General features: G+C 32.7%; 2 protein-coding genes across 2 annotated transcripts; both read right to left on the bottom strand.

Annotated features, from left to right (window-relative positions):
- Nucleotides 1-1,406: 1,406 nt before the first annotated feature.
- LOC115957612 (protein phosphatase 2C 37-like) lies at nt 1,407-3,331 on the bottom strand. The gene is made up of 4 exons (XM_031075902.1): nt 2,704-3,331; nt 2,281-2,595; nt 1,954-2,059; nt 1,407-1,832 (listed from the first exon to the last, which is right to left on the bottom strand). Exons 1-4 carry the CDS (start codon nt 3,163-3,165, stop codon nt 1,492-1,494), a joined length of 1,224 nt encoding a protein of 407 aa, XP_030931762.1. The 5' UTR covers nt 3,166-3,331; the 3' UTR covers nt 1,407-1,491.
- A 16,730-nt stretch (nt 3,332-20,061) lies between these two features.
- LOC115954569 (tropinone reductase homolog At5g06060-like) lies at nt 20,062-23,968 on the bottom strand. The gene is made up of 5 exons (XM_031072460.1): nt 23,681-23,968; nt 23,349-23,556; nt 21,589-21,805; nt 21,377-21,483; nt 20,062-20,516 (listed from the first exon to the last, which is right to left on the bottom strand). Exons 1-5 carry the CDS (start codon nt 23,773-23,775, stop codon nt 20,322-20,324), a joined length of 822 nt encoding a protein of 273 aa, XP_030928320.1. The 5' UTR covers nt 23,776-23,968; the 3' UTR covers nt 20,062-20,321.
- Between the last annotated feature and the right edge of the window lie 973 nt (nt 23,969-24,941).

Raw genomic sequence — 24,941 nt, 5'->3', positions numbered from 1 at the left:
ATAATATCCAAAAAGACCTTATACCATTTACAGCAAACAACTTTCTTGTTCGGGTACATCAAACAAAACTTTTGAATACCCAACTTAGGAAGAAAAGTAGGGAGTAAATAATTAAAGGAACAAATTTACACGATGTTCCTATTGGTCCACGATGGAGGTGTCAACATCAAATCTAACCAAATCTAGTCCAGCGAGGTGACATTGATGCCATAACCGAGACCAAATGCTACGTGTTTGCCATTGATTATAGGAGTTGGTGAGCCCCTCAAGAAGTTGTCGAGGAATTCGAATAAAAATGGTGGAACCTCTATAAAAATCCCCCTTAAAATCTACCAATATCTGTTTGTGAAATTATGATTTTATGAAAGGGAAGCTCATGTTTATCCTTCCACGCCATGTTGGGTCCCAAAAACCCAATGACAGTGCTGTCTATTTAGGAACTTTAACCTTTATTGCCAGTGGATGCAAGCAGGCAAGCACATGTACAATCTTTGATGCAATTTAAGTAAGATCGACTTTGATTTTGTGTTATTAGGTAAATTAAAGTTTAATTTTAATTCAACTGGTTAAGACATATTAAAAATTAATTAATATTTTAATTTGATGATAAAAAACAAACGATTTCAACCACTTTAGCTAAGAAGGATACAGCAGAATTGGAATTTCTTGGTTAGAAGGACGAAAGTGATGATGATAATGAAAAAATACAAAAGCTCTTATGAGGGGTACGTGAGAAACATGGAGCTTTAAAGGAAGCTAATATGTTTAATATTAATATAAAATTTTGAAATTTGGGAAGCCGTGTATATAGCATAAACATAATCTGATATGATGCAGGGTACACCTTTCCGTTCTCCTCTATCAAAATTTCCTCTCATCATCTCTGAATTGATTCTCAAAATTTAAGTCTGCTTGGATCAGCTTATTTCAATTAACTTATTTTACTTATTTCTTATATGTAACTTCTTAAAAGTCCACTTCCAAAGCAATTCATCAAAACTTAGTATAAAAGAAATTAGAGCATGCCCACTTTTCATAGTTTTTATGATCATTGATCAACTACTAGATCAAGGTAGACATATATAGCACTGTCAATTTCTATAATACCTTCTCTCATCTTCCGTACGTGTTAAACCAAGAAATATAATATAAACCAAGGGAGATAATAAATAAAATAATTCTAAAATTCGATTTTGGGACTAAGAAGTTCCATTGTTGTACATCATTCACAATTTGTATCTCTCACACCGCTTTGAAATTATAATATATCCCAACAATATATATAAATAAAAATAAACAAATAAATGAAAGAGAAAGAAATAACATTTTTATATATAATTTTTTTTTCTTTGAAAAAAAAAACCGAAAAATTACAATTAATGGCGGAACTTAACAATTATCGTAGCTTTTTTTTTTTTTTTTTTTTTTTAACTTTTCTTTCCTTTTTCTTTTGGCAAAGATTGGTTTTATGTATTCTATAATCGAAAAGGGTTATAAGTGATGATTTCTTCTCAAATCAACAACAACAACGCTTACGTTGTCCGTACTATGCCTAGCCAAGGCCAACTTGGTTAACAGAATTGACGCGCCGGAGCAAGCCTTGTCGGAGCTCTCCGAAGCGGCGCCGACCTCCGCGTTGCTTCCCGGCGACATGGGCGGCGAGGGCGGGTTCTGCGCTCGCAAGCAATTGCGGGCCACACTGCAAGCGGTGTCGTTTGACACCACATCCCAAAGCCCATCGCTCGCCAGGATTAGACACTCATCCTCAGCCGTCCGATCCGTTATCGTCACCTCCGGTTTTGATATCACGTACGGTTTCAAATAATTGTCACCTAAAAAATAAACATAGAATCATTTAATTAGTACTAGAATTGTTATTATTAAACTCGGCGAAGCTAATTAATATAGTATACAAAATAGTGAAAATACTCTTTTATCCTAGAATTCACGTACCGATTGCCCTGGACATAGCCAAGACTCCTAGGACTCTAGCGCCATCCCAGTAAATTACGCGACCACCAGCTTCTTGGATCCGAGCCAACTCGTCGGGTCGGTCGGGCTGTCAATTAAAAAAAAAACCAAGCGGAAACACGTCAGAACTGCGTTAAAAGGTGGCGAGTGTACACCACGAGCAACCGCGATTTGATAATAGTCACGTGAAATGACGCGCTAAAAGTTTCATTGAACTTGTCCCAAAAACACATGTTGCCGAAGTTAGGTTTTTTAAAGTTTTTAATAAGATCTCCGAAACAGAGCACAAAAACGAGAGATTTTTGTTACCTTGTGATCAACGGAGAGAGGGACAGCGACGCCGTTTCGGCAAAGCACGGCGCGGGAGTCGCCGCAGTTAGCGACGACGATCTTCTCCGGAGTCACGACGGCGACTACGGCGGTGGATCCAACGGCGTCGCACTGCGGAGTCTGGGGGTCGCACCTGCAATTCGAGCCCATGACGGGCCCACTAGATTCCTGAACCTCCTTGTCCATCTGATCAAAGCTCTTCTCCATCGTGACCTTCCATTCCACTCCTTCACCTTTACCTTCAACCTCTTCCTTCACCATCTCATGTAACCTGTCCTTACACTTCATAGCAACCTTCAAAAACAAAAACCAAAAAATAACCGTTAGAATACAATTCAAAAAAACTGCGTCTTTATTAGCTATTATTATATCAGAGAGATCTGAGGGTTCAAATATAATTACATGAGAGCAACCATGGCCGTCGAAAACGCCGAAGAAGTGTGACTTATTTGAGAAAGAACCGTGCACTGAAACAGCGTCTTCCATGTCTCTTCTTCGTCCACAAACGGAGGTTACTCCGTACTTAGGGCACACTTGCCCCACTTCATTGTTCACCTCCAAAGGCTTCGGGCTCTCACGGGAACTCTGTTCTTGATTCTTATGCAAAAACACCTCGCTTTCCTCTTCTCGTTTCCCGTCGCTCAATACGACGGCGTCTGCGCTCTCCTTTTCGTAGCCTCGCCGCGGAGCAACTAGCTTCTGGCGTTTCCTACCAGGACTAGCCAGTGTCTGCGGCGCCGCGTCAGCCATCAGCTTCAAAGGGACGAGCTGTTCCACTCTCCTCCGCCTCGAAGCTCGAGAGCTCGGCTCAATCACAGCCGTTGCTTCTCCTTCTCCCACAACTCCACAGCAAATCCCAGCCATCGAAATTTTTCTCAAGAACTACGAAATAACAAATAGTAGAGAGAAATGAAGGATCTTTAGTCACGCTCCAGAGGACCCTTTAAATGGTTATCCCACTGAAGCTATTTCTATCAGAGAGAGAGAGAGAGAGAGAGAAAGTGTTTGAGGGAAGAAGAGGAACAAAGAAACACTTCGCTATATCAGACGTACTGGGGGCCCACAATTAATCAGGGGCAGGCTGCCCGTCACCGTCCCGGGCAACGATCCAACGTTGTACAGTTGGTATGACGTCGAGCTACTGAATACTACAAGGGATCATCTCCACCGTCCATCTTTCTCTCCTCTTCGTATGTCCCAACACGTGTGCTTTCTTTTGGGACCCCTACCAAACGTGGCCCAATGAGATTGCAACGCGCGTAGTGGAAACGACCTTCCTTTTCTGACACGCATGTGGTTCTTAATATACCCTCCTCCTCTCTCTCTCTCTCTTACTTTTTGAGTCTCCCCCGCCAATTTTTTTTTTTTCACCTTTCTCATTATTAAACAAAACACACATCTCTGAGGATATCACCACGTGGCGTGATCGTGGGACACGAGATTCCGGGCTTGCTTCCACCTCACCACGCCCCTCACCGCGAGTACTCAACACCCCCTGCCTAATCTATGCTCTTGGTCTCATTTAATTTGCTTCCATTAGGCATAATAAAGTTGTAGCTTAACTAGATACTACTCCCTCCGTCCCACTTTGTTTGTCCTCTATTCCATTTTAAGATGTCCCAAAATCTTGTCCTGTTTTTAAAAATAAAAGTCATTAATTTACTAATATTTCTATTATACCCCTATTAATTTACTAATTCAATTTTTTGATAAATTTGTTTAAAGGTAGTTTTGGAAACTCATACATTTTTAAAAGGTAGACAAGATAATAAATGATGTTCCCTTAAAAAGTTTGACTTTTCAAACAGGACAAACAAAGTGGGACGGAGGGAGTACTTGTTTTGCATTTTCAATTTTATGGAAGATGTTTAGAATTTACTTCCTCCCATTTGCAAATTGTGATTTATAGATTGTAAAGTTGTAATTGTGTTAAGTATTTTCAATAGAGATATCTATAATTTAATTTCCTCTCAACTCCAACTAGACAACTATTAATTTAAAAATAAAAATAAATAAAAAATAAAAAAACCTAGGCAACTATTAATGTATAAAAATAAATAACAAAAGTTTGATAAGTTGTGAACTTGTAATTGTGTTGAGTGATTATCATCATTTTCTTACAACACATGACTATCATTTCTTTGTACTAAGGATTCCATTTATCATGAATTTCGTAGTTCGGTAGCATGATTTATTCGTATTTATTAGGAAAAAAAAATGAATGAATCTTCTTTCTTTCATTTTCATCCAAAAATAATAATAACAATAATAAAAACAAAAAACTTGCCCGTTATATTAAATATTCTTTTAAAGTTTTATTTGGCCAAAACAAAACTTCTCACATTTCTAAGAGAATCTCCAACAAACAATTCAAACCCAAAGTTCTCTATAATTTAGAGAGTAAACCCACAAAATGTTGCTCCAATAGCCTCTCTAAAAAGCAAATAGTTTTTTGCTAATGAAGAGCCACTCCGTCGGTTTGATGAGTATTGTTCATTAGCAAAAACATTAAACCGGAATAACAATTCTTACACAACTACTTAATATATTCAAATTTATCTCAAGTTCTCAATATGGCTACAAATTGAATGGAAATCCTCTCTCTCTCTCTCTCTCTCTCTCTCTCTCTCTCTCTCTCTCTCTCTCTCTCTCTCTCTCTCTCTCTCTCTCTCTCTCTCTCTCTCTCTCTCTCTCTCTCTCTCTCTCTCTCTCTCTCTCTCTCTGTGTGCAATTGAGAGAAGGGATGCAGTTTTTTGTGAAGACCTTGATAGGGAAGACTATTCCTTGATGATGTGGTGGTAGTGCTATGGGGCAAAGAAACTCTCTCTCAGATGAATTTAAATGGAAATACACAATCAAACCATAACACAATCTTGTTCTTAATAAACCAATTAAATAAAAAATAAAATAAATAAAAATATAGAGAAGCCGATCTGACCCAATTTGGGTCGTGTCCACTTGGCAAGTGGGTTGAGGACAAGCGGTGATGGAGAGGAGGCATTGCACGGTGAACACCAATCGATCAACTTTCTATCTATCTCTTGGATTTTGGCTAATCGGTGTTGTAGATGAGGGATGCAGATATTTGCAAAAACCTTGATAGGGAAGACTATTAATTAACAATGTAGTGGCAATGCTGTGGGGTAAATCTCTCTCTCTCCCCCCCCCCCCCCCCGCTCGAATGAAACATATATGGTATATTTTCTTAAGCAAAGACATGTGATTTAAATGATAAGTTTTCTCTTGTAAAAAAATTATGATAATTTTTTTTAATTACAAATTAATGATAAAAGTTTTTACTAAAAAAAAGAATGGTAATTTTTTTTATGAAAATTAATAATAAGTTAATGAATAATAATAACCATTAGATAAGCTGTTATTGATTTGAAAAAGAATTTAATATATTTATTATTACAATAAAAATTTATTCATGCATTAATATTGACTTTGTATTTTACTGTTCAAAAAATCATTTATTAGTTGACTGAATATTTTGAATTTGAACAATATTAATGGGGAAAAAATAGTGTCGAATAAACAGAAAATAAAATTGAATCATTCAATTGATAAAAATAATTATTGACTCTTATAAATTTGTACAATAATATTGGAAATTTTAGTTATCATCTTCAAATAATAAAAATGACTTTTATTATAAATAAAAAAATGATAAAGAAGTTGAATATAAAGTCAGCCGATTAAATGGACGCTTGTCATAATTAGAAAATATTTAAAGAGACTTTTGTATACCAATTTAACAACTTCAATATTTAAGTTATAAATATCTATAAAGGAAAAGTTAACAGAGGTATTAAGAGCATTGATTTTTTTTTTTTTTAAAATAGTCCATTAACAAATACGTTAAGAAAATCCGTAAACATAACTCTACCAATAATAAGGCAAAAACAATCAGCAAAATATAATAGGGTCTCATACTTGTCCTTTATCGGGATTCCTCCTTATGTGAGTTTGTTTGTAAAACGTTTTCTTGGTTTTAGTCACTTTCATTCATGGCTGAATAGTTTCCCCCAAATTATGTTTGTGATTTTTTTTTTTCATGCAATCGTTGCTTTCTAGAATCAGTGATGTCTTTCTATGTGTGTTTGTAATAAACTCTTTTGCTGGTCACTAAGGTCTCTTTATCTTACTACTGACGTGACATCAATGATCTCTTTCTAATTGTGGTATGTTTTAATTTTCCACGTCAAGTAGGAATTTTGAAATTATGACTACCACATTAGGGAAAACCAAAAAAAAGAAAGTTGAAGGAAGAAAGATTATGAATGAAAAAAAAAAAAAAATGATGGTTTTAAATACATACGATAGAATAATATTTTTTTTCGCGGCCCTCTATCACTAAATAATCAATAATTTAGTTATTGTCATACAAAAATTCAAAATAAAATTACATATTATGTAAGTTCTTGACAATGCAACGCACTGACCTTTACAATATCAAGAAGTCAAGAACCTTTTTATCTAATGACACCTATGTTCTTCATGGGAGAGAATCAGATTCAATCCCCAGATACAAAGTTACATCCAATTACTACAATAAATTTAAAATTTAATATTTACTAATGAGTTGTACTTCACAATTTTGGAAGAAAATTTACACTTCTCATATGGATTGTTACATGCACAACAAATTTAAAATAATTTGTATGTTTTTTGTTGAGATTTACATGTCTTGCATGAGTTAAAACATTTTTTTTAAGGAATTACTCACAAGTTATCTCTTCAACAAGTTATAAACAACAATTATATTCTTAGATTTATTGTTTTCAACAAGTTATTGAAAAAGCTATGCTCTTATAAAATCACATAGAAATTCTATAGACACCATAAAATTTTACAATATTTTTATAACACATTTGTTTTTAATTGTAGTGGGTGTCAATCTAATATTTTGTTATTTGATCCGGTTAAAGGATGCTCGAGCATTGGTTGATTGATCATTTTTAAAGAGTTTCGATGACATTTTCATGAGAAATATAAAAAATTATAATAAAAAAAGTAGATATTTTTTGCATTCTCATACCAATACCCTTATGGGGTATTTGATTCACTATAATGTACTCTTGATGTGATGCACATTACGATGATTATATATTAAAGTTTTTGATTTATTTTATTTTTTCTAATATTATCATAATTTAAAATTACAAAATATATTACATCACTTAATCTCGTTACTTTACTAAACAATATATTGTTGTATTGAGATAAAATTAATATAAAATTACAATAATGTAAACATCGTAGCAAATTAGAGGCACTTAAAGCAAATTAGAGAAAATTGGGGGTCATATGTCCTTCTTTCTCTTTCCCATTGTATATATTGTTTCTTTCTTAATAAAGACTATCGTTTCTGCTCAAAAAAAAAAATTAAAATAAAATAAAATAAAGCAATAGTTAACTTCTCCTTTTGTTATTCTACTTTGACTTTATTATTGTAAAATGTTATGATCTCCAACACAATCACATATTACTCATAATAATAGCACAAATTGAGTAATTAGTGTGGGAGCGTGAGATTGGGGGCGTGTGAATAAGGGAGAGATGATGAGCTTTTGTGTGATTGCTCCCTCCAGTTGTCCAATGAAAGTGGCTACGTAAGAAGGAGAGATTGGGACCACATGTCGTGTCAAGGTCGATTGAAACTGCTGCGGAATATCTGAGGTTCGCTTCGCTCTTTGCTCGACACCTGCCCCCTTACTGACGTGGAGTTGAAGCTCCACCCCTCCTTCCTCGCGCTGAACACACGTTTCTACCACTAAAATAAATAATCCTCTCCCCTCTCTCTCACTCTCTCTCCCAAATTATAATTTTATGCCGTCCCTTTACATCAATTTTACCAATACCCACAAAATTGCATCTTCTACTCCCCACAAGTTTGTGAAATTGAAACTAGCCCATGAATTGTTTTCTCAATTTATTTGACTCTCGTCTATGATTTTAAAATCCGGAACGATAAAAGAACAGAAAACGTTCCATTATTTATTTATAGTTTAATTATCATTTTAATCCCTAATTTTTATATCGTGTTGCAAAATAATTTTTAATGTTATAAATGCATCAGTTTAGTCTTTAATTTTTTGGTATTATATCAAAATAGTCTTTAATCTTCTAGTCTTTTGCAAATGAGTCAATCTTGTACCGGATGCTATACCGGTTTGATTAGTTGAATAATATATTTCGGTATCGATCAATACCGATATACCGTTTTGGATTTACCGTTATTTTTTATATTTATAAATATATATATATATATTAATAAATATAAAAGTTTACTATAAAATATGACTTCAATTCAAAACAAATTATTCATGATTTTAGATTTTAATATCAATTAAAAGAAAAGAAAAAACACAATATAAAAAATAAAAAGCTTAATTGTTCATTGCATACTAAAAAAACAAATAATACTAATAAGTTACAATTTTGTCTTACAAAAATATTCAAAAATTACAAAACTTAAAAAAAAAAAAAAAAAAACTTTTTTCTATACTAGCCAGTACGCTTGGTTTCAACCGGTAATACTTGAAATTGGCCGGTATATGGCCGGTATTTAAATAGGTATAAAATGTTGGCATTTCAATACTGATATACGTACTAGTATGATATCAACCACCTTAGTCTCTTGGTATCATGTTTTTTTAATCTTATTCTAGATTTGGTATCAGATTATTATTTTGTCAATTAAAGTTTCAAAATTATAAAGTTGTTATAATATGAAACCTTTATCAGTCTCCGTAATTCACTCATTCTAAATAATAATGAGCCGAGAAAAACAAAAATCAATTATTAAGAAACTTTATGTTTCATTCAGGGGTATGTTCATCATTTTGTTAGCCATCAAATAGAGAAGGTAGAGACTAGAGAGAGACAATCATTCATAGAGAGAAAGCTTTAGTTGGAACTTAGAGTACGAAAGTGATTGCTCGGAAATCAAAGATGTTTACCTCAGTGAAACACAAAAAGTTTTATCAAATGCTTTTCCTTTTTCTCTTTATATTGCTGTTTTAAAAAAATAAAAATAAATGCGACAAAAAATCAAAAATAAAAGAAGGTAGCCTGGCAAAATTAACACACAAACAAAGGCCCTACTAAACCCCCAATCAAAAAAAAAAAACCCCAAAAAATGTTAATGAGAATTTGGAAAAAAATGTATAATTATAACTTAAAAAGGAGAAAAAAAAATACTCACAAGGCCTTTAAAGTTTATTGATAAATTAAAACATGAGATCCAATCCAAAATTTGGTATAAACTATGGGCTTTTATATATATACACTACATCTTTATATTTTAAAGAAAGAAGTCTTTTTCTTTTTTGTTCCTATTTTTTTTTTTTTGGATGGGTAGATGGTGGGTAATGGTGGGATGGTGTTCAAACAACATGTATACATCATTACAAAAGATGTCATTAACAATGGACTATCACTTAAACACCACAAGAAGAATTTGGTTAAAGTGAGAAAGCGATTGCTAGAAATTCAAAGATGAGTAGATGACTACCTACATAAAACACAGAGTTTTGTCAAGGGTCTCCCATTTCTCTCTACATAATGGAAATGAATAACAAAGATGGACAAAGACTTCAAATTGTAACAATCTCATAAGCTTTGGACTTTAATTAAGAAAATTAAAAACTTGTAATCCAATCTAAAACATAATAACTCTAGACTTTTTATGTTTTTTTTTTTTATTGTAAATAATGGTACTTAAAAAAATGAGATAAAAAAATACTCCCTCCGTCTCACTTTTTTTGTCATCTATTCCATTATGAGATGTTCCAAAATATTGTTTTGTTTCTAAAACTAAAAGTCATTAATTTACTAGTGTTCCTATTATACCCTTATTAATTTACTAATTCAATTTTTTTATAAATTTTTTTAAGAGTAGTTTTGAAAATTTATACATTTTTAAAAGATAGATAAGACAATAAATGATGTTCTCTTGAAAAGTTTAACTTTTCAAACAGGACAAAAAAAGTGAACCGAGGGATTATTTTTTAAAAAAGGCAAACCAAACAAGACAATCTACAATTGCTTTATCCAAAAAGGTATTCACCCAACAAACTTCTAAATAATTTTTAAAGTCTAAACAATTCAAATGGGGTCTGGTCGATGATTATATCTCCTCAAAAACATAATGTAGGTCACGCATGGGAATTAATCAAAGAAGATGGATTAACAACTTCACAATTCACATAGCTAAATATGGGTATGCATCATTCCGTTATTTTGATAATCATATATAAATTATAAATTAAATTGTCATAATTTGATTGAATAAGTGATGTAAAATTCAATAAAATGATAGTACGTATATTAGTATCATAATCCAAATACTAACATAATGTTCTTAAATTGAAAGGTTAAGTACTAAACATGAGATTCTAGAGATTGTGTAGCAATTATTACAGTTAACCTCGCAACTCGAACATTTTCTTTCTAAACTCTCAAGCACATTATATATGAGGAACAAAAGAAGTACCATATAAGCAACAAGACTCTTGACATCATAAAATAATTGATGATAATTAAAATGAGTTTTCCATGAGATATTAGATAATAAGAAACCACGCAATGTAAATACATTTCGTATATCCTTGAAAAGAAATAAGTGTTGCATAAAGATGATAGGAAAGGTGTGTTTGAGTAATAGGATGCACATGACATCAATAACTTGTTAAAGTCGTAGACATTAGAAATGAAACAGATAAAGAATCTATAAGTTAATTATAAATGAAAAAATTCAACAAGGATGGTGTCAACTCAGTGTCGATCTGTCTTTATTTTTAAGTTTAAACTAATTTGTTTGATAAGTATTTTGACTCGAGGTGGAGTTTGTATCAAGTTCAGTGGAAAATGCGTTCAAGGATCAAGTTTTCGTTATTGCTTCAATTAATAGGAATTAAGCCAAAGTGTGATAATGCATATATAATATGATCATAGGTTTTGGAATTATCCGTAAGCTGCATGAATAAAATAAATCGAACAAAACAATAAAGTGCACAACAAAATCGAACACAAAACTAAAGAGTTGAAATAAACGTACTTGCATTAACAGAATTAAGCAACTACAATCGAGGCTAATTTTAAAAAAAAAAAAAAATTAAAAAAGGTTGTTCTCTGCCATCTATCGGTTAAAGACTCAAAACACTTCAAAAAAATTTACAACGATTATTAATATATATATATATATATATATATTTATACTTTTGTTTTAATTTTATAGTTAGAAGCAAAGTTGTCAAAATCGGGATCCTACGTAAGATTGTGAGAGGCAGTTGTGATCATGAATTGTAGGATCGGATCGTGAATCGTAAAATTTTACATATTTTCATATTTAAAGCAAAAAACACATTAATAATAACTTTGTATGTTGAATAATCACGTAAATTGTGAATTTATTCATAAAATAATAAAGATTTGCATCATATGATGTAATTTGCACGTCATACATCACTATATTTATACTAACGAAACAAATATAATCAAGTTTTAATCTAATGTATATAAAAAGTTCAATAAATTAGGGGTGTGCAAAAAATAGAGGAACCCAAAAAATCGGCCGAAACCGACAAAACTGTGTCCAAAATTTCAGTTCGATTTTGGTTTCATTTTTTAAAAACCGTAATTTTCAGTTTCGGTGCTAAATTTTTTCAACCCGAAACCGACCGATATACATACATACATACATACATACATACATACATACATACATACATATATATATATATATATATTTATGTAACTTAAATACATAACTGATCAGTGGCTGAGTGGTATGCTTCTTGCGGTTTGGCTAGTTGATCCGAGGTTTGAGCCTTTGCGTCGGATGTGGCTATTTTTTGCTATTTAATTTTTTAAAACCCTAGTAGTAGCATAAATACGGAAATACCCCTGTTAATTCTTCCCTTTTCTTTTCTCCAGCCACCCCCTTCCCCATTTTTTTCTCTGTCTCTCTCTACCCTACTCGCTTCAATTTTTTCTCTCTACCCTTCGGTCCTTCCCCAATTTTCTCTCTGGTCTCTACCCTTCTCAGTTCAATTGCCTCATTCTTTTCTTTTCTTTTCGTTCTCTGAGTCCCATGGACCATGGCCATGCCTTTCTCTTCTCTCTGAGTCACATATCTCTATTCTATCTTCAATTTAGATTGAAAAATCACTACAGAGACATGGTGGTAGGCTCCTGTTACGGTGCAACAATGGTAAAGTTCAAAATATTTTCAATTTTTTGTTGGAATTTGTGTGTAATACTGTAAATTGTTGAGCAAATATTGTTGGAAGTTTTTCTTTCTCTGTCATTTTGATTTTTTCAATAGCTCTCACTCTGTTGCTCTATTACTTTGTTTTTTATATGTGATTAAATTTAGGGTTTTGAAAATCTCAATAACCCTCTCTTTGGAAAACCAAAAACCGACCGAAACTGACTGAAATTGATATACACCGAAACCGATTGATTTCCAGCCATTTCAGTCAGTTTCAGTTGAGAATTTCACAAACCAAAATATTTGGTTTTGGTTAGCCATACCCATACAAACCAACCGAAACCAAACCAAGCACACCCGTACAATAAATGTTTAATTAGTAACCAAATACCAAAATATTTATCAACACATATGGAAATATTTTCCAAGTTCCAAGTTTTAAATCCAAAATAAATTATCAAATGGAAACTAGTTAACTAAAATATGAAATCTAAAAGCAAGATTAATATTAAGGTGAAGTGAACATTTTTAATTATTTTCATTCTAGAGTTCTAATAACCACCGTCCTAATCATCATCAGCCATTTCATCATCTATGCAGACATTGTTTATTTATATACTAGAACTATAAAAGAGATCAAGATATAACTACACATTCAACTATTCAAGTTATACCACTCAGCAACAATTACAGAGCATGCTCAAAAAAATCAGTCAATCAATCAATATACAAATACAAGCATACTAATAAAATTATATAGACTCATGCTAACGAGTGCCTCTAGAACATTGGTTAACAATTCAGTTAAAGAAAGTTTTTATGAGAAAAAAAAAAAAACAATTAATGGTTTGACAGTTTTTTTCATTTCTCATAAAAGTAATGTCAAAACTTTCCTAAAATGAATTGTTAACCAACGCGCTAAGGGCACTCGTTAGCATTTCCCAATATATATAAGAAAAAAAAATTTAGTAATATTATAACACAAATTAGTATATTGATCAAAAAAATTTAATAACATTATAGCTTAAATTTCACAAAGTCAATATAAATTCTTCATTTAGAAATGATGAAGCATTCCTTCATTTTGATTACAAGTGAATTAGAAACTATAAAACATTTGGCTTAAGTTAACATAATTTTATAAATAAAAAATAAAAAGTCATACCATCACAACATAAAAAAAATAAAAACCCTTAAAACTTCATTAAAACCAAAAATTTATCCCATAAAAATAAATAAATAAAAACCAAAAATTGATGTTTTGGTGGGTTTGGTAGAATCGGTTGGAACTCCTACGATCCTACACGATTCTACATACGATCCCACCATTTTTACGTTCCTAAACATTCTGGTGAGGAGGAATCGTAAAATCGTGCGATCCTATGATTCAAATCGCGATTTTGACAATCATGATTATAAGTTACAACAATAGAGAATGAGATTCAAATCATTTCAATATTATTTTTTTATATAAAAGAAACCAATGATGATACGTAAATATCACTAAATTATAAGACTCTTAACAATTGACAATTGACACTATTAAAATATCTCGATTTCATGTGGTACATAAATATCTTCTTCTTCTTTTCTTTTCTTTTTTTTTTTTTGGGGAGAACAAGGTATATTAAATAGAGGAGAAAAAGGAACCTACACATTTTTCCACATCCCCCACAAGATTCAAAGGATTAAGTGCAGTGATTGAGACATTTCCTTCAAAGTCACAACTTAAAAGAAGCATAGCAAGTTGCTAAATTATAGAAGAAAAGTCTGTTTTTTCTAGGGATAAAATGCATTTCAAGGGTTTCTCCAAAAAAAAAAAAAAAAGCATTTCAAGAACAGAAATAAGGGGAGTTTATATCTTTATTTTTATTTTTTGAAAGGAAGGGGGGGGGGGGGGGGGGGTGTTATATTTAATAGCAAAAGTAGTTGGAGTTATATTCCATATAGGGTGAATGCCAAGCTAGAAACCGGGTCCATATAATTATGGAAGTGACGCCTTCCAATATTGATAAAGGAGAGGCTTGAGTTCAGTATTCGTGCACGTATTGGCATTCTACCAAATTCAATACACAAGAACAGTATACTCAAACCAGTCACATGATAATTAAAGCTTGACTCCACAACTTTCATGACAACAAACAATGTGCTGATACTCTGGTCCACACTGGATCGCTAGGAGGGTAGTGTTCTTCCACCAAGCTTATAATAGAAGTGAAAGTCTACCACTTTGATCACAACTCTAACGTATTAGCATACGTGGTGAAGCAAAAATGGTTGATTCATCATTCAAGTTGAATACTTTGACAATTGTAATAAACGATTATCGATACGATCATAAAATAACTGATAGTATAAAGTATCAATAATTCTAAAACCACAACCTTCGATGATATCAATTTTGTTTACAACTATGTTACGTGCAATTTTAGATGAACTCACTTTTTCTTCGTTGACAAGTTGTGACATTAAAAGAAATTGGTAGATATTATTATCATATAGTATAAACCGAAAGGGATGATGATTCATGAGCCACGTTATATGCCTAAGCTGTCAAGCAACACTCGCGCCTCCTCTCTCTGCATGAGGTGACGTAAATAACCACGTGACACGTGACGCAGAAACCAGAGAGTCGAGTCAGTACCCAACCCTTGTGGTTACTTTTTTTTTAAGAGTTTTTTTTTTTTTTTTTTTGGGTTATGATTCATGAATGTATGAACTAGAGTTTTAAAAGTCCACCTCTTTGTGGTTAAAAAAGCCCATTGAAATCTTGCTTTGTTTTCTCAAAACGTTGGAAAGGAGTGTATTGATTAAATATATAGAGAGGAGTACGTGGCAGTGATGGTTAATGGTGGACACGTAGAAAGGCAAGCGTAAGGGTGAGAGAGAGAGAAAGAGAGAGCTTCAAAAAGTTCAAAGTTCAAAGTCCGAGACACGAGGCTTTCCGGGACTTTTTTGCCAACGTTATTTTAACACTAACTCATTTTTATTTATTAATTTTTTAAGGAGGTTTTATTTCATCAAATTAAATCATAATTGGTTTATGGTATAGATAAAAATTGAATTTGAGATCTTTTATTTAATTATAAAATTTTTTTATCAATTAAAATAACTGAAGCCCACTCATTTATTACTAATTTAAGTTAACTTTGTTGGCGGACATATACTATTATACTATTTTATGTTATTTTTGGTTAGGTATGGTCCACACTTAGATATTTTTATGGTGCAGCTGTATAGTTCCTTTTCTATTAGTACTTTTTTTGGTCATTTTTTTATTTGAAAAGAAAAAAAATGTGTGGGGAGTTTTGAGTTAGTAGATGCATAAAAAAATCAATTATTTTATGAGACGGTTTTGTAATTTCACATATCTCTATCATACCATGTATAGATTTCACTGATAAAGATTTTACAGGTGAGAAAGAGGTCTTATGAAATATCTTCTCGTTTAATAAGAATGACAATAAAGTGTTTTTGTCATATTCCTTCTTCTGGAGGTAGAATACACGTATAAAGACGAGTAAGATAAGTAAAGAACATGATAGAATGTGTTGAAAATATTTTGTCGTCCCTATCAGGGACGGATCTATATACTGACTAGGGGGGCAATCCCCCCCCCCCCCCCCCCCCCCCCCCCCCCCCCCCACACCTCAATTTTTTTAATTAAAAATTTACTATATTAATAGGTATTTTTAGCAATTTTGTTTAATAAAATTACATTTTGCCTCCCTTAACAATGCCATCAATTCTTTTAAGAGTAATATTACAGTCATACATTTTTTTATAACATTTTTACAAACTATGGAGGTAATAAATTCTTATTGGTTCGCATACTTGCATCACTTTTTATTTATCAATAATTACTCACCACATTAGCAATTTGTAAAAAAAATTAGTTTTAGCATTTTCTTCCTTTAAAAGGCCATAAAAATTAATAGATTAAATCTAAAACAAAATATACAAGTCTAAAAAAATTAGCCCAACAACAAAAATTACCAATAATAAAGCTAAAAAAAAAAAAAATTAAGCCCAATTAATCTATTTTACCCAAAACAAACAACTTTGCCATTTAAAAAGTTTTTAACAAAATCCTTGGTGATAAAACAATAGAGTTAAAGGCTAGAGCTATTGCACATAACTAGCAGCAAACCTGCCCCCTTAACGCCAAGTCTTGGCTCTGTCCCTGGTCCCTATTGAGGTGGTTTTAATATTAACAAGGCAAAGATGAAAGAGAAAGAGAAAAAGTAGTTGTGAGAGTGCAAAGAAATAAAAAATAAGTGTTTATAGAATTGTATTAATATATATATTGTGGGGGTGAAAGACTAAGGAGCCCATATCTATGTATATATTGGGCCAAGGGCCCAATCCGAGGACGTTAAACAACCCGAGGACGGGTAAACACTTTCAAAAGCCTCTGTGTTAGTCAGTGAAGAAATGAAATCCGATCAGAGCCATCCCAGGGGTAGTCCGAGGAAGAACCCTTCCTCGGCTGGGCAAGGTCGAGGACAGAGGGTATGGTCTGCCATCAAGAGCAACATTCTGGACCATTCCATGGAAGAAGATAGGTATTAAAAAGGAACAGGACAAAGGAATGCCTAGAAATATCTAAGAGAAAGCTGTTACCATCGCATTGAATGCTCTGCAGCTAACTAAACCGTACTTTTCAGTCTTACAGTTACTCCCAAAGACTTTAAGGAGAGGTTGATGGGACAAGTATCAACACTATCAATCTAAATCTACACGTGGATGGTGGAAATGAAAAAATAAGGATAGTATAAAATAGAGGAGGAACCTTGACAGAGGGAGAGGGAACAATAAAAGAAAGAAACATCATAGCAACCTGGGAACCAGACCTGTAACAAAGCTTTAAGAGCAATATTTAAGAATCAGTCTCCTTGGACTCGGCCGGGAACATTTTTCCTTAGTAAACTTCTGTTACCTTTTTCTCTTTGTCATCAAAATCTATTGGTCTGTTATCTAATTTACTAAAGTCTAGTTTTCCAACCCATTCTTTACAAATTTATTATTTTGGGTTTTTTTGGGGTTAAGTCCATATACTCGTTGGGCTAGGAGCTTAAATCAAGTCCCTACATATATATATATATATATATATTTTGCTTCTAAAGTATTGATATTGTGCATCCAATACCAACTTATTTATTTCATTTTCTGATTATCAATCATTTATTTTTGTTTCATTCTGGGTTACTACACACTTCCAGGATGGTGTGGGGGGATAAGACAGGACGAGGCGACCAAAATTTGTCCCTATCCCATTTGAGGTGAAAAAGGCTATATATGAAAAAATGAGACGAGAAAATTTTGGCATGCCTAATGTTTGGTTAGTTTTATTATTCTTAAAAAATTATAAAACTTAGGCTACATTTGTTTCACATGAAAATTGATTTTTGGAAAATATTTGTCTCACTAATGAGTGTTTGGGATGATTGAAATTACAGGTAAAACTAAAAATAATTCCTAGTTTACTATAAAATAATGGGTGTTTTGGCCTAAAATGTTTTAAGCCTTGTGGTCTAATATTTTATGCTTCACCAAAAATTCATCAGTCCAATATCCACCCCTAACACCCACCCCCCCCCTCTCTATCAATAGCCAAACCACCCTCCTTTACTCTCGTCGTCGGTCACCAATTGTTGGTCACCACCTCTCTTTCTCTTCTTGGGATAAAATTCTCTCTTTTTATTCTTTATTATTTTGGGTTGGAATTTGTTTATTATATATGTGATTAAGAGCTAAGATAATGTGGAAAAATAGTAAAAAATATGTTTTCCATGACATTTTTAGAAATGCAACTAGATGCTTGAAAATATTTTCAAGAACATTTGTAGGAACACAACTAAACACTTGAAAATATTTTTGGGTGAAAGAAACGCAGCCTAAGAGACAATTTATTGGTAAATACAACTATGTATTCAAATTTGATTAAAGAGAATAGTGTTCTGCACCTTTTTTTTTACTCTTAAAGAATATGTAGACTATGGAAATCAATTATTCAATTGGTAACTTTTTTAAATCCCATCCATTAAAAAAGAAAATTTATTGGTGAAGAGTTTTGTAATTTAATGGTATATTACTCAATTTTTTATAGAGAAGAATTTGAATTTAAATTCCCCCTTCCCACTTTTTGTAAGCAATACATTTACTTTGATATTTAATTATTTATATATTGATTTGATAACAAAGTGCAATTATCATACATGAGACCGCAAATTGAAATCCTTTCACGTTATAAATAAGTAATAAATAAAAAAAAGGCTCTATGTGCCCGTTTGGGTAGAGCTGAAACTTGCGTTTCAGCTCTACGTTTTCCTACCTTTTTTTTTTTTTTTTTTTTTTCCTCTGCACGTGAACAGTAAAAGCACTGTGCAGGGGACAAAAAATACTATTCATGCACTGTTTACGCACTGTTCATGCACTATTCATGGGTCTCACGACACTATTTACACATTTAAAAATTATTTTGCTACAGTATTTTCAGTTTTCAGTTTTCAGTTTTCAGTTTCAGCAACAATAAGCTCAATCCAAACGGACCCATACATCCACGTATTAATTATTTTTTGGGTCGCCTTTTGATCCAATTATGCATGAAACTGATGAAAGTGATGAAACTTCGCAAAATCTTGATAAAAAGTAGTAGTATTTGGAAATCGAAATGGCCCATTGGGCCCTTGCTTTTAGTTTTGTTTGTGCCCTAGGAGAATAGCATTTGCCCCATCCTCCTTCACAATGTAAGCTGAAGCCTGAAAGTTCACAACTTTACATTAGATTTCTTTTTCATTATTACTGAGAAAATAGGAAAGAAGATCTCTAGTCACTCTTGACATGAGAATAAGAATGGCATTAAAATTTTCCCAACTTTTTGGATGGGTAGCATCAGATTTCTTGTAGATTATTAAACAATCTAAGAATTTTTAGTTGATTTCATAACCAAATCCAAAATTGAGCTCTTTGACATGTTTGTTGGAATTTGTTATCAACATTCTACTTGCACACACTTAAATATAAAAATGTAATTTTTAAATACTTGACTAAGCATGTACTGCAGCATGATGAGATAGTAAAGTAGAGTAAAGCAGGATAGAATTGACTCAAAATTAACCTATTCTCAGCCAATTCTATTTTACTCCTCCTCAATTCAAGTGGACCCTAAAGGTTCTATTGTGGCAGACGAGTTGAATGCCATAAATTGATTAGTCAAAACTTTTCTTAAAATAATTACTAAATTAATAAAATCACCTTATGCAATCACTGTTAACTCAAACTTTTGGTTGGGACTAGTTATAGTTATCATAAGATCATAGTAGATGATCTGATTTTGATGACGAATTTCAATTGTTAATTCCCACTTAGTGAGGAGGAGTACGGATTCACATGAGAGAAATTGTCAGAATAATAATTAAATGATTAATTCACCCTTATTTATTGGCTTAAACTTTTGAGACAAGTGATAGTTTATTCACTTTCACTATGCTTATGGAAAGATAAATCGCAATGATTATGACCAAGAAAGCTGTTAATCGTAGCAACCTAGATTGAGAACTAACAATGATTGCAACTCAGAAACCAAGTATTAAGCAGTTGCATGCAAGAATAAGATGAACTGCAAACTATTCCAAAAGAACTTTAATAGTCACAATCATAAAATTATCCCACATCAGATGTGAAATTGTGGCTTATGAACATATGGAAATAAACTAGTACGGTACGCAACTGCAGTCTAGGGGGTCTCATGCTGTGGTTTTTTTTTTTTTGGGGGGGGGGGGGGGGGTGACGCAATTGCTCAACCGACTGCTGCAATTGCATCAAAAGCATTCACAGTCGCTCCTCCATCAACTGAAATGACCTGTCCAGTGATGTAAGAAGCAGCGGGTAGACAAAGGAATGCCACCAAGGATGAGACTTCCTCTGGTTCCGCAGCACGCCGAAGAGGAGTTTTAGAGATCATTTCATCTAAGAATTTCTTGTTAGCAAGCATCTGTAAGAATGGAAAAATCATCTTAAGCAGTGAGAAGTTGCTGCAGTTTTGAAGTATACTTAACCATAAATTAGATAGAGTTTTGAATGTAAAATTGAAATTGATTTGAGCGATTTCAGCCTTGTTACCTACATTCTGGATTTGTACTATTTATTTTAGGCTGTGTTCTTTATGAATGAATTAAACTACGAAGGAAAGGAAAAATAAATCAACAACATTGGTGATGATCTTTACTACCTAGTGGATTTCATATTGCAAACAGTTTCCCCATAACATGAAAAAATAAAATAAAAAATGTTGTACCCAATACACAAGTCTCCTGCTTTTGCAGGATCTGGAAAAGGTGGTTGGCAGACTTCCTTAACCCCCAATTTTGGAGAGACATCACACCATAACATACAAACATAAGAAACTCCAGATGTCAAACCCTTTTTTTTACCCTTCCTATTAAAAAATGTGAACCCAATCTGCTTTATAGTCCACTACACAATTCAAATCAATCATTCTACAAAGTTGCCAACCAAAAACAAATTAACGAAATGCACCAAGAAGATGTACATTAATGCTGTTGTATGAGAACTGAGTCATTATGATGATTATGAAAAAATGACAATCAGTAACTAATACATGACATTGATTCATATGTCGGCCAACCTTTTGACCACAGGATAGGAGAATAGCAGTATTCATTCTTCACAACATACTAACTTTCTACCAAATATGTAAGACATGTTTGCTCAAAATAATTTGTTGATGTACTTTTTTTAAGTACCATATGGAAGTAAATTCCCTGATGAAGTAATCATACATTAAAAGTTAAAGTATCAAAAGCAATGATAAGCGGGAAAGGAGAGTCTTACGTTTTCTACAAGTGATGTTCTGGTATACCAAGGTGCAACACAATTGGTCCTGATGTTGTCCTTTGCCCATTCGCAAGACAAATTTTTTGTAAGCTGATTAATAGCCGCTGCGTTTTGCAGATAGGAGAGAAAATCATTTTAGCCTTTTCATACTCACCATGTTTAACTATCATGCTTAAGCAAAAGTACAATGTATCAGGGGCGTAACTCACCTTTACTTGCTGCATAGATGGATCCAGAACCTATATGCACAACACCTGCAACAGAGGAAATGAACACAATGCTTCCCATTCCAGAAGCTTTTAGAAGAGGATGTGCAAGTTGACACAGGTGGTACACAGATTCAAAGTTGGTAGCCATGAGTGTAGAAAATTCTTCAGTTGTGTACTCATTGGTTGGCTTCCTTATGTTTGTCCCAACATTGTTTATCTACACCCAGAACATCACAGATATAAAATCCTAGAATTCCATCAAATACAAAAACCCTTTGAAATTGATGCTTTTCAGTTGGTAAATAGAAACATTCTTGAGAATGCACTGTTAATATTGCCTCAATAAAATGGGTGCCATAAGCACTCAGAGTTCAGTAACAATAAGAAAAATATGGTATGGCTGCTTATATATTTTTATTATTAACAGTAATTCCATATGGTATTTTTGATAAGAGTAATTCCATATAGAATGATTCACATTGTAATAAAACATTTGCCATTAAGCAGAAGACAATTTGACTTTGTGAATGCTTAAATTTCTTTCTGGACAAAATAAGCCACTTGTTAAAAAATCAATAACATAGCATTGACATATGCAAGAAATGCTATGTTTAACATCCTAGATTATATTTTCATCAATTTTGTTTGCCTTCTACATGGCTAGTTGATCAAATGCCTTTTGCAGGTTGTCCACAATTTGCGTGTTAATAGTTAAATGGGTAAGTTTAAATGATGGTACATCATACATGCACCAGCCATAGGAACTTCACTCTCTTGCATTTTGGAGAGTTTCTTTAACGAAAGGCAAATATAATTTTAGCATCAGGCACTTTGAATGACAATATACTCGTATAATTACACATGAGGACTAAGGCCATAATGCTGCTGTCAAATGGTTTATATCTCTTCATTCAAAGTCTCTATGTCACACAAATTAAGAAGTTGAAGCAAAGAAAAATGTAGGTGAACCTAATTAAAACTGTTAAGCTTAACAAATCTTCCTAAATCAGATTGCAATTTGTGATTAACTATAGATCAGGAATTTAATTAGAGTTCACATTCATTTGTTTAGAACATTTCTCATTAACCTCAAATTCCAATTATACCTTAAACATGATCCTATCTGGATTAGGATCCTCTATTGTTCTTTGCGAAACCCCAGTCCACAATGCTATGACTAAATCTAATGCACCTCAAATTGAGACAAAGAATTAAATTTAACATAAAACCCACATCCACTAAAACAAATTTCCCCCAAAAGCGATAATTTAAAGGACCACACCATCGAAATTAAATCTTAATAACATGAGACGCAGAAAAAAAAAAAAAAAATATCTTGCCAATGCCAACTCATTTCATGCTTCTCTCTATAACATTTTTGACAAACAAGTCAACCCAATTTTCTTTTTCTTTTCAAACAAAACAACTAAATTGGCCAATGACATAGGGTCTATTTAAGATTCGTTTATTTTGTTGTAATAAAAAAAAAATTATTGAAAGCATCGTAGGTAAAGGTAAAAATTATCTGAAATAGTACTATTCGACTCATTATACGACTCATTAAAAGTATTAAAAAGTACGATGAAATTCATGAATAATAACAAAAATATGCTGGATAATAAAATAAGTTGACAAATTTAATTTTGCCCAAACATACACTGTATAAGCTCATACCTCAAAGACATCATTTGTGGGACTATTATTCCTTTAAAATAAAAAAGAATGGTTTTTTTTTTTTTTTTGGGTGGGGAGGGACTCACAAGTATGTTGAGCTTGCCATTGAAAAAAGAAGCTACTTCTTGGATGAGCTTTTCTCTTTGGTCACGCGAAGATGCATCGCACACCGACCCAGATACCACAAAACCCTTTCCCTCCCATTCCTTCAAGCACTTATTCAGCTCCGCTTCATTCCTCGAACAAGTGTACACGGATGCACCAAACCCAGCTAGTTCCTCCACCACTGCACGTCTGACCATAAACAAAAAATCACATATTCACTCATTCATTCATTAATTCAATCAACAAAGCCAAATTCAAACGAAAGGGTTTAATTTGAATCACAAAAGAAGAAGAAGAAGATATAGAAAGAGACCCGATGCCACGGGTGCCACCGGTGACAAGAGCGGTCGTGCCCTTGAGAGACCATCTTGAGCCTTTGACTTTGCTACTCAAATCTGACTCTGCCATTGATATCTCTGGTTGTCTCTCACGCTCTTTTCTGAGTTGAATCTCTATATGTTATCGTGATCCACACTTACCGCGAAGCCAACTAATGTTCAAATGCATTGGCAAAGCTAAGGCACAGCCCTTTTCTAATTTTGTTGTATTTTGTAACAAACATCTGTTGTGCAGCTTATTCTAATTTTGGATAAAACTAATATGAGTTGTATTAGAATTGTGAATTTTTAAGGTTATATATATATATATATATATATATGTTTAAAAGCATATTTTTAGTTTTTAAATAATATTATATATTTTTTTACGTACTTATCTATTCATGTATATTTTTTTTTAAAATACAAATAACATTTTTAGAACAATATTACTAAACAAACTCTTAATTTAATGTCATCTTATGATCGACCAAAATATAAAAAAAAACTTTCAAGTACTATCATAAAGTCCATATCTATCCCCAAAAAGTATCAAAAAGTGACTAAAGTCATAAACTACTGCCTCTTTTATGACATATACGAATGTTGTTTCAACACGTAACTTCGAGAAGGAGAAGTTTTGTTTTGCTTTATTTATTTATTTGTTTAAGAAACAAATCTATGTCTAACTTTTATCTTTTAATTTTTAAAATGAAATTACTTTTATCATATTATATTTATATTTCTTTCCAGTTAAATTCTTAATAATTAGATTATGATTTTATATTAGAGCACTAGCGAATATACGCATTGCATATGCAATTTATAATTATTTTCCTGAAAAATCATAGAGAAAATATTTGGTATCAAATAATACCATGTCAGTAGTATCAAAATCTAATAAGTATGATATGTGTCAGCAAAAAATAACTACTCTACTAACAAATGAAAGACATGTGTTAGTGGGTAGTTATTTTTAAATACATGTCTCTCGTTTATTGGATTTTGATATGAATGATGTGATATTATTTGATACAAGATCCTTTTTCCAAGATCACTATAGTGCACATTCTTATAAAAAAAAAAAAAAGATTACTGTAGTGCAGGATAAGTGTTTGTTACACACTTTTACTTGCACATAAATTTTTTTCAATTGACAACGTGAGTTAAATTCACGATTTTAATTTTAGCATTGCTTATAAGGTTTAACTAGAACAAAGAGGCCCCAGGAGGGGTGGCCTAGCGGTAAGGACCCCG

Source organism: Quercus lobata, chromosome 8 (genome assembly GCF_001633185.2).
Source record: "Quercus lobata isolate SW786 chromosome 8, ValleyOak3.0 Primary Assembly, whole genome shotgun sequence".
Classification (NCBI taxonomy): Eukaryota; Viridiplantae; Streptophyta; class Magnoliopsida; order Fagales; family Fagaceae; genus Quercus; species Quercus lobata.
The sequence above is the reverse complement of the archived record's forward strand: the minus strand, read 5'-3'. Positions and strand labels throughout refer to the sequence as shown.

Excerpts from the sequence above, each read along its gene's own strand:
- LOC115957612 (XM_031075902.1), bottom strand. The coding sequence starts at position 3,165 with ATGGCTGGGATTTGCTGTGGAGTTGTGGGAGAAGGAGAAGCAACGGCT. Across the intron at positions 2,596-2,703 it reads ACGGCCATGGTTGCTCTCAT|GTTGCTATGAAGTGTAAGGA; the intron begins GTAATTATATTT and ends TTGTTTTTGAAG. Across the intron at positions 1,833-1,953 it reads GGCTATGTCCAGGGCAATCG|GTGACAATTATTTGAAACCG; the intron begins GTACGTGAATTC and ends TTTATTTTTTAG.
- LOC115954569 (XM_031072460.1), bottom strand. The coding sequence starts at position 23,775 with ATGGCAGAGTCAGATTTGAGTAGCAAAGTCAAAGGCTCAAGATGGTCT. Across the intron at positions 23,557-23,680 it reads GGTGGCACCCGTGGCATCGG|ACGTGCAGTGGTGGAGGAAC; the intron begins GTCTCTTTCTAT and ends GTTTATGGTCAG. Across the intron at positions 20,517-21,376 it reads GAACATCACTTGTAGAAAAC|ATGCTTGCTAACAAGAAATT; the intron begins GTAAGACTCTCC and ends CCATTCTTACAG.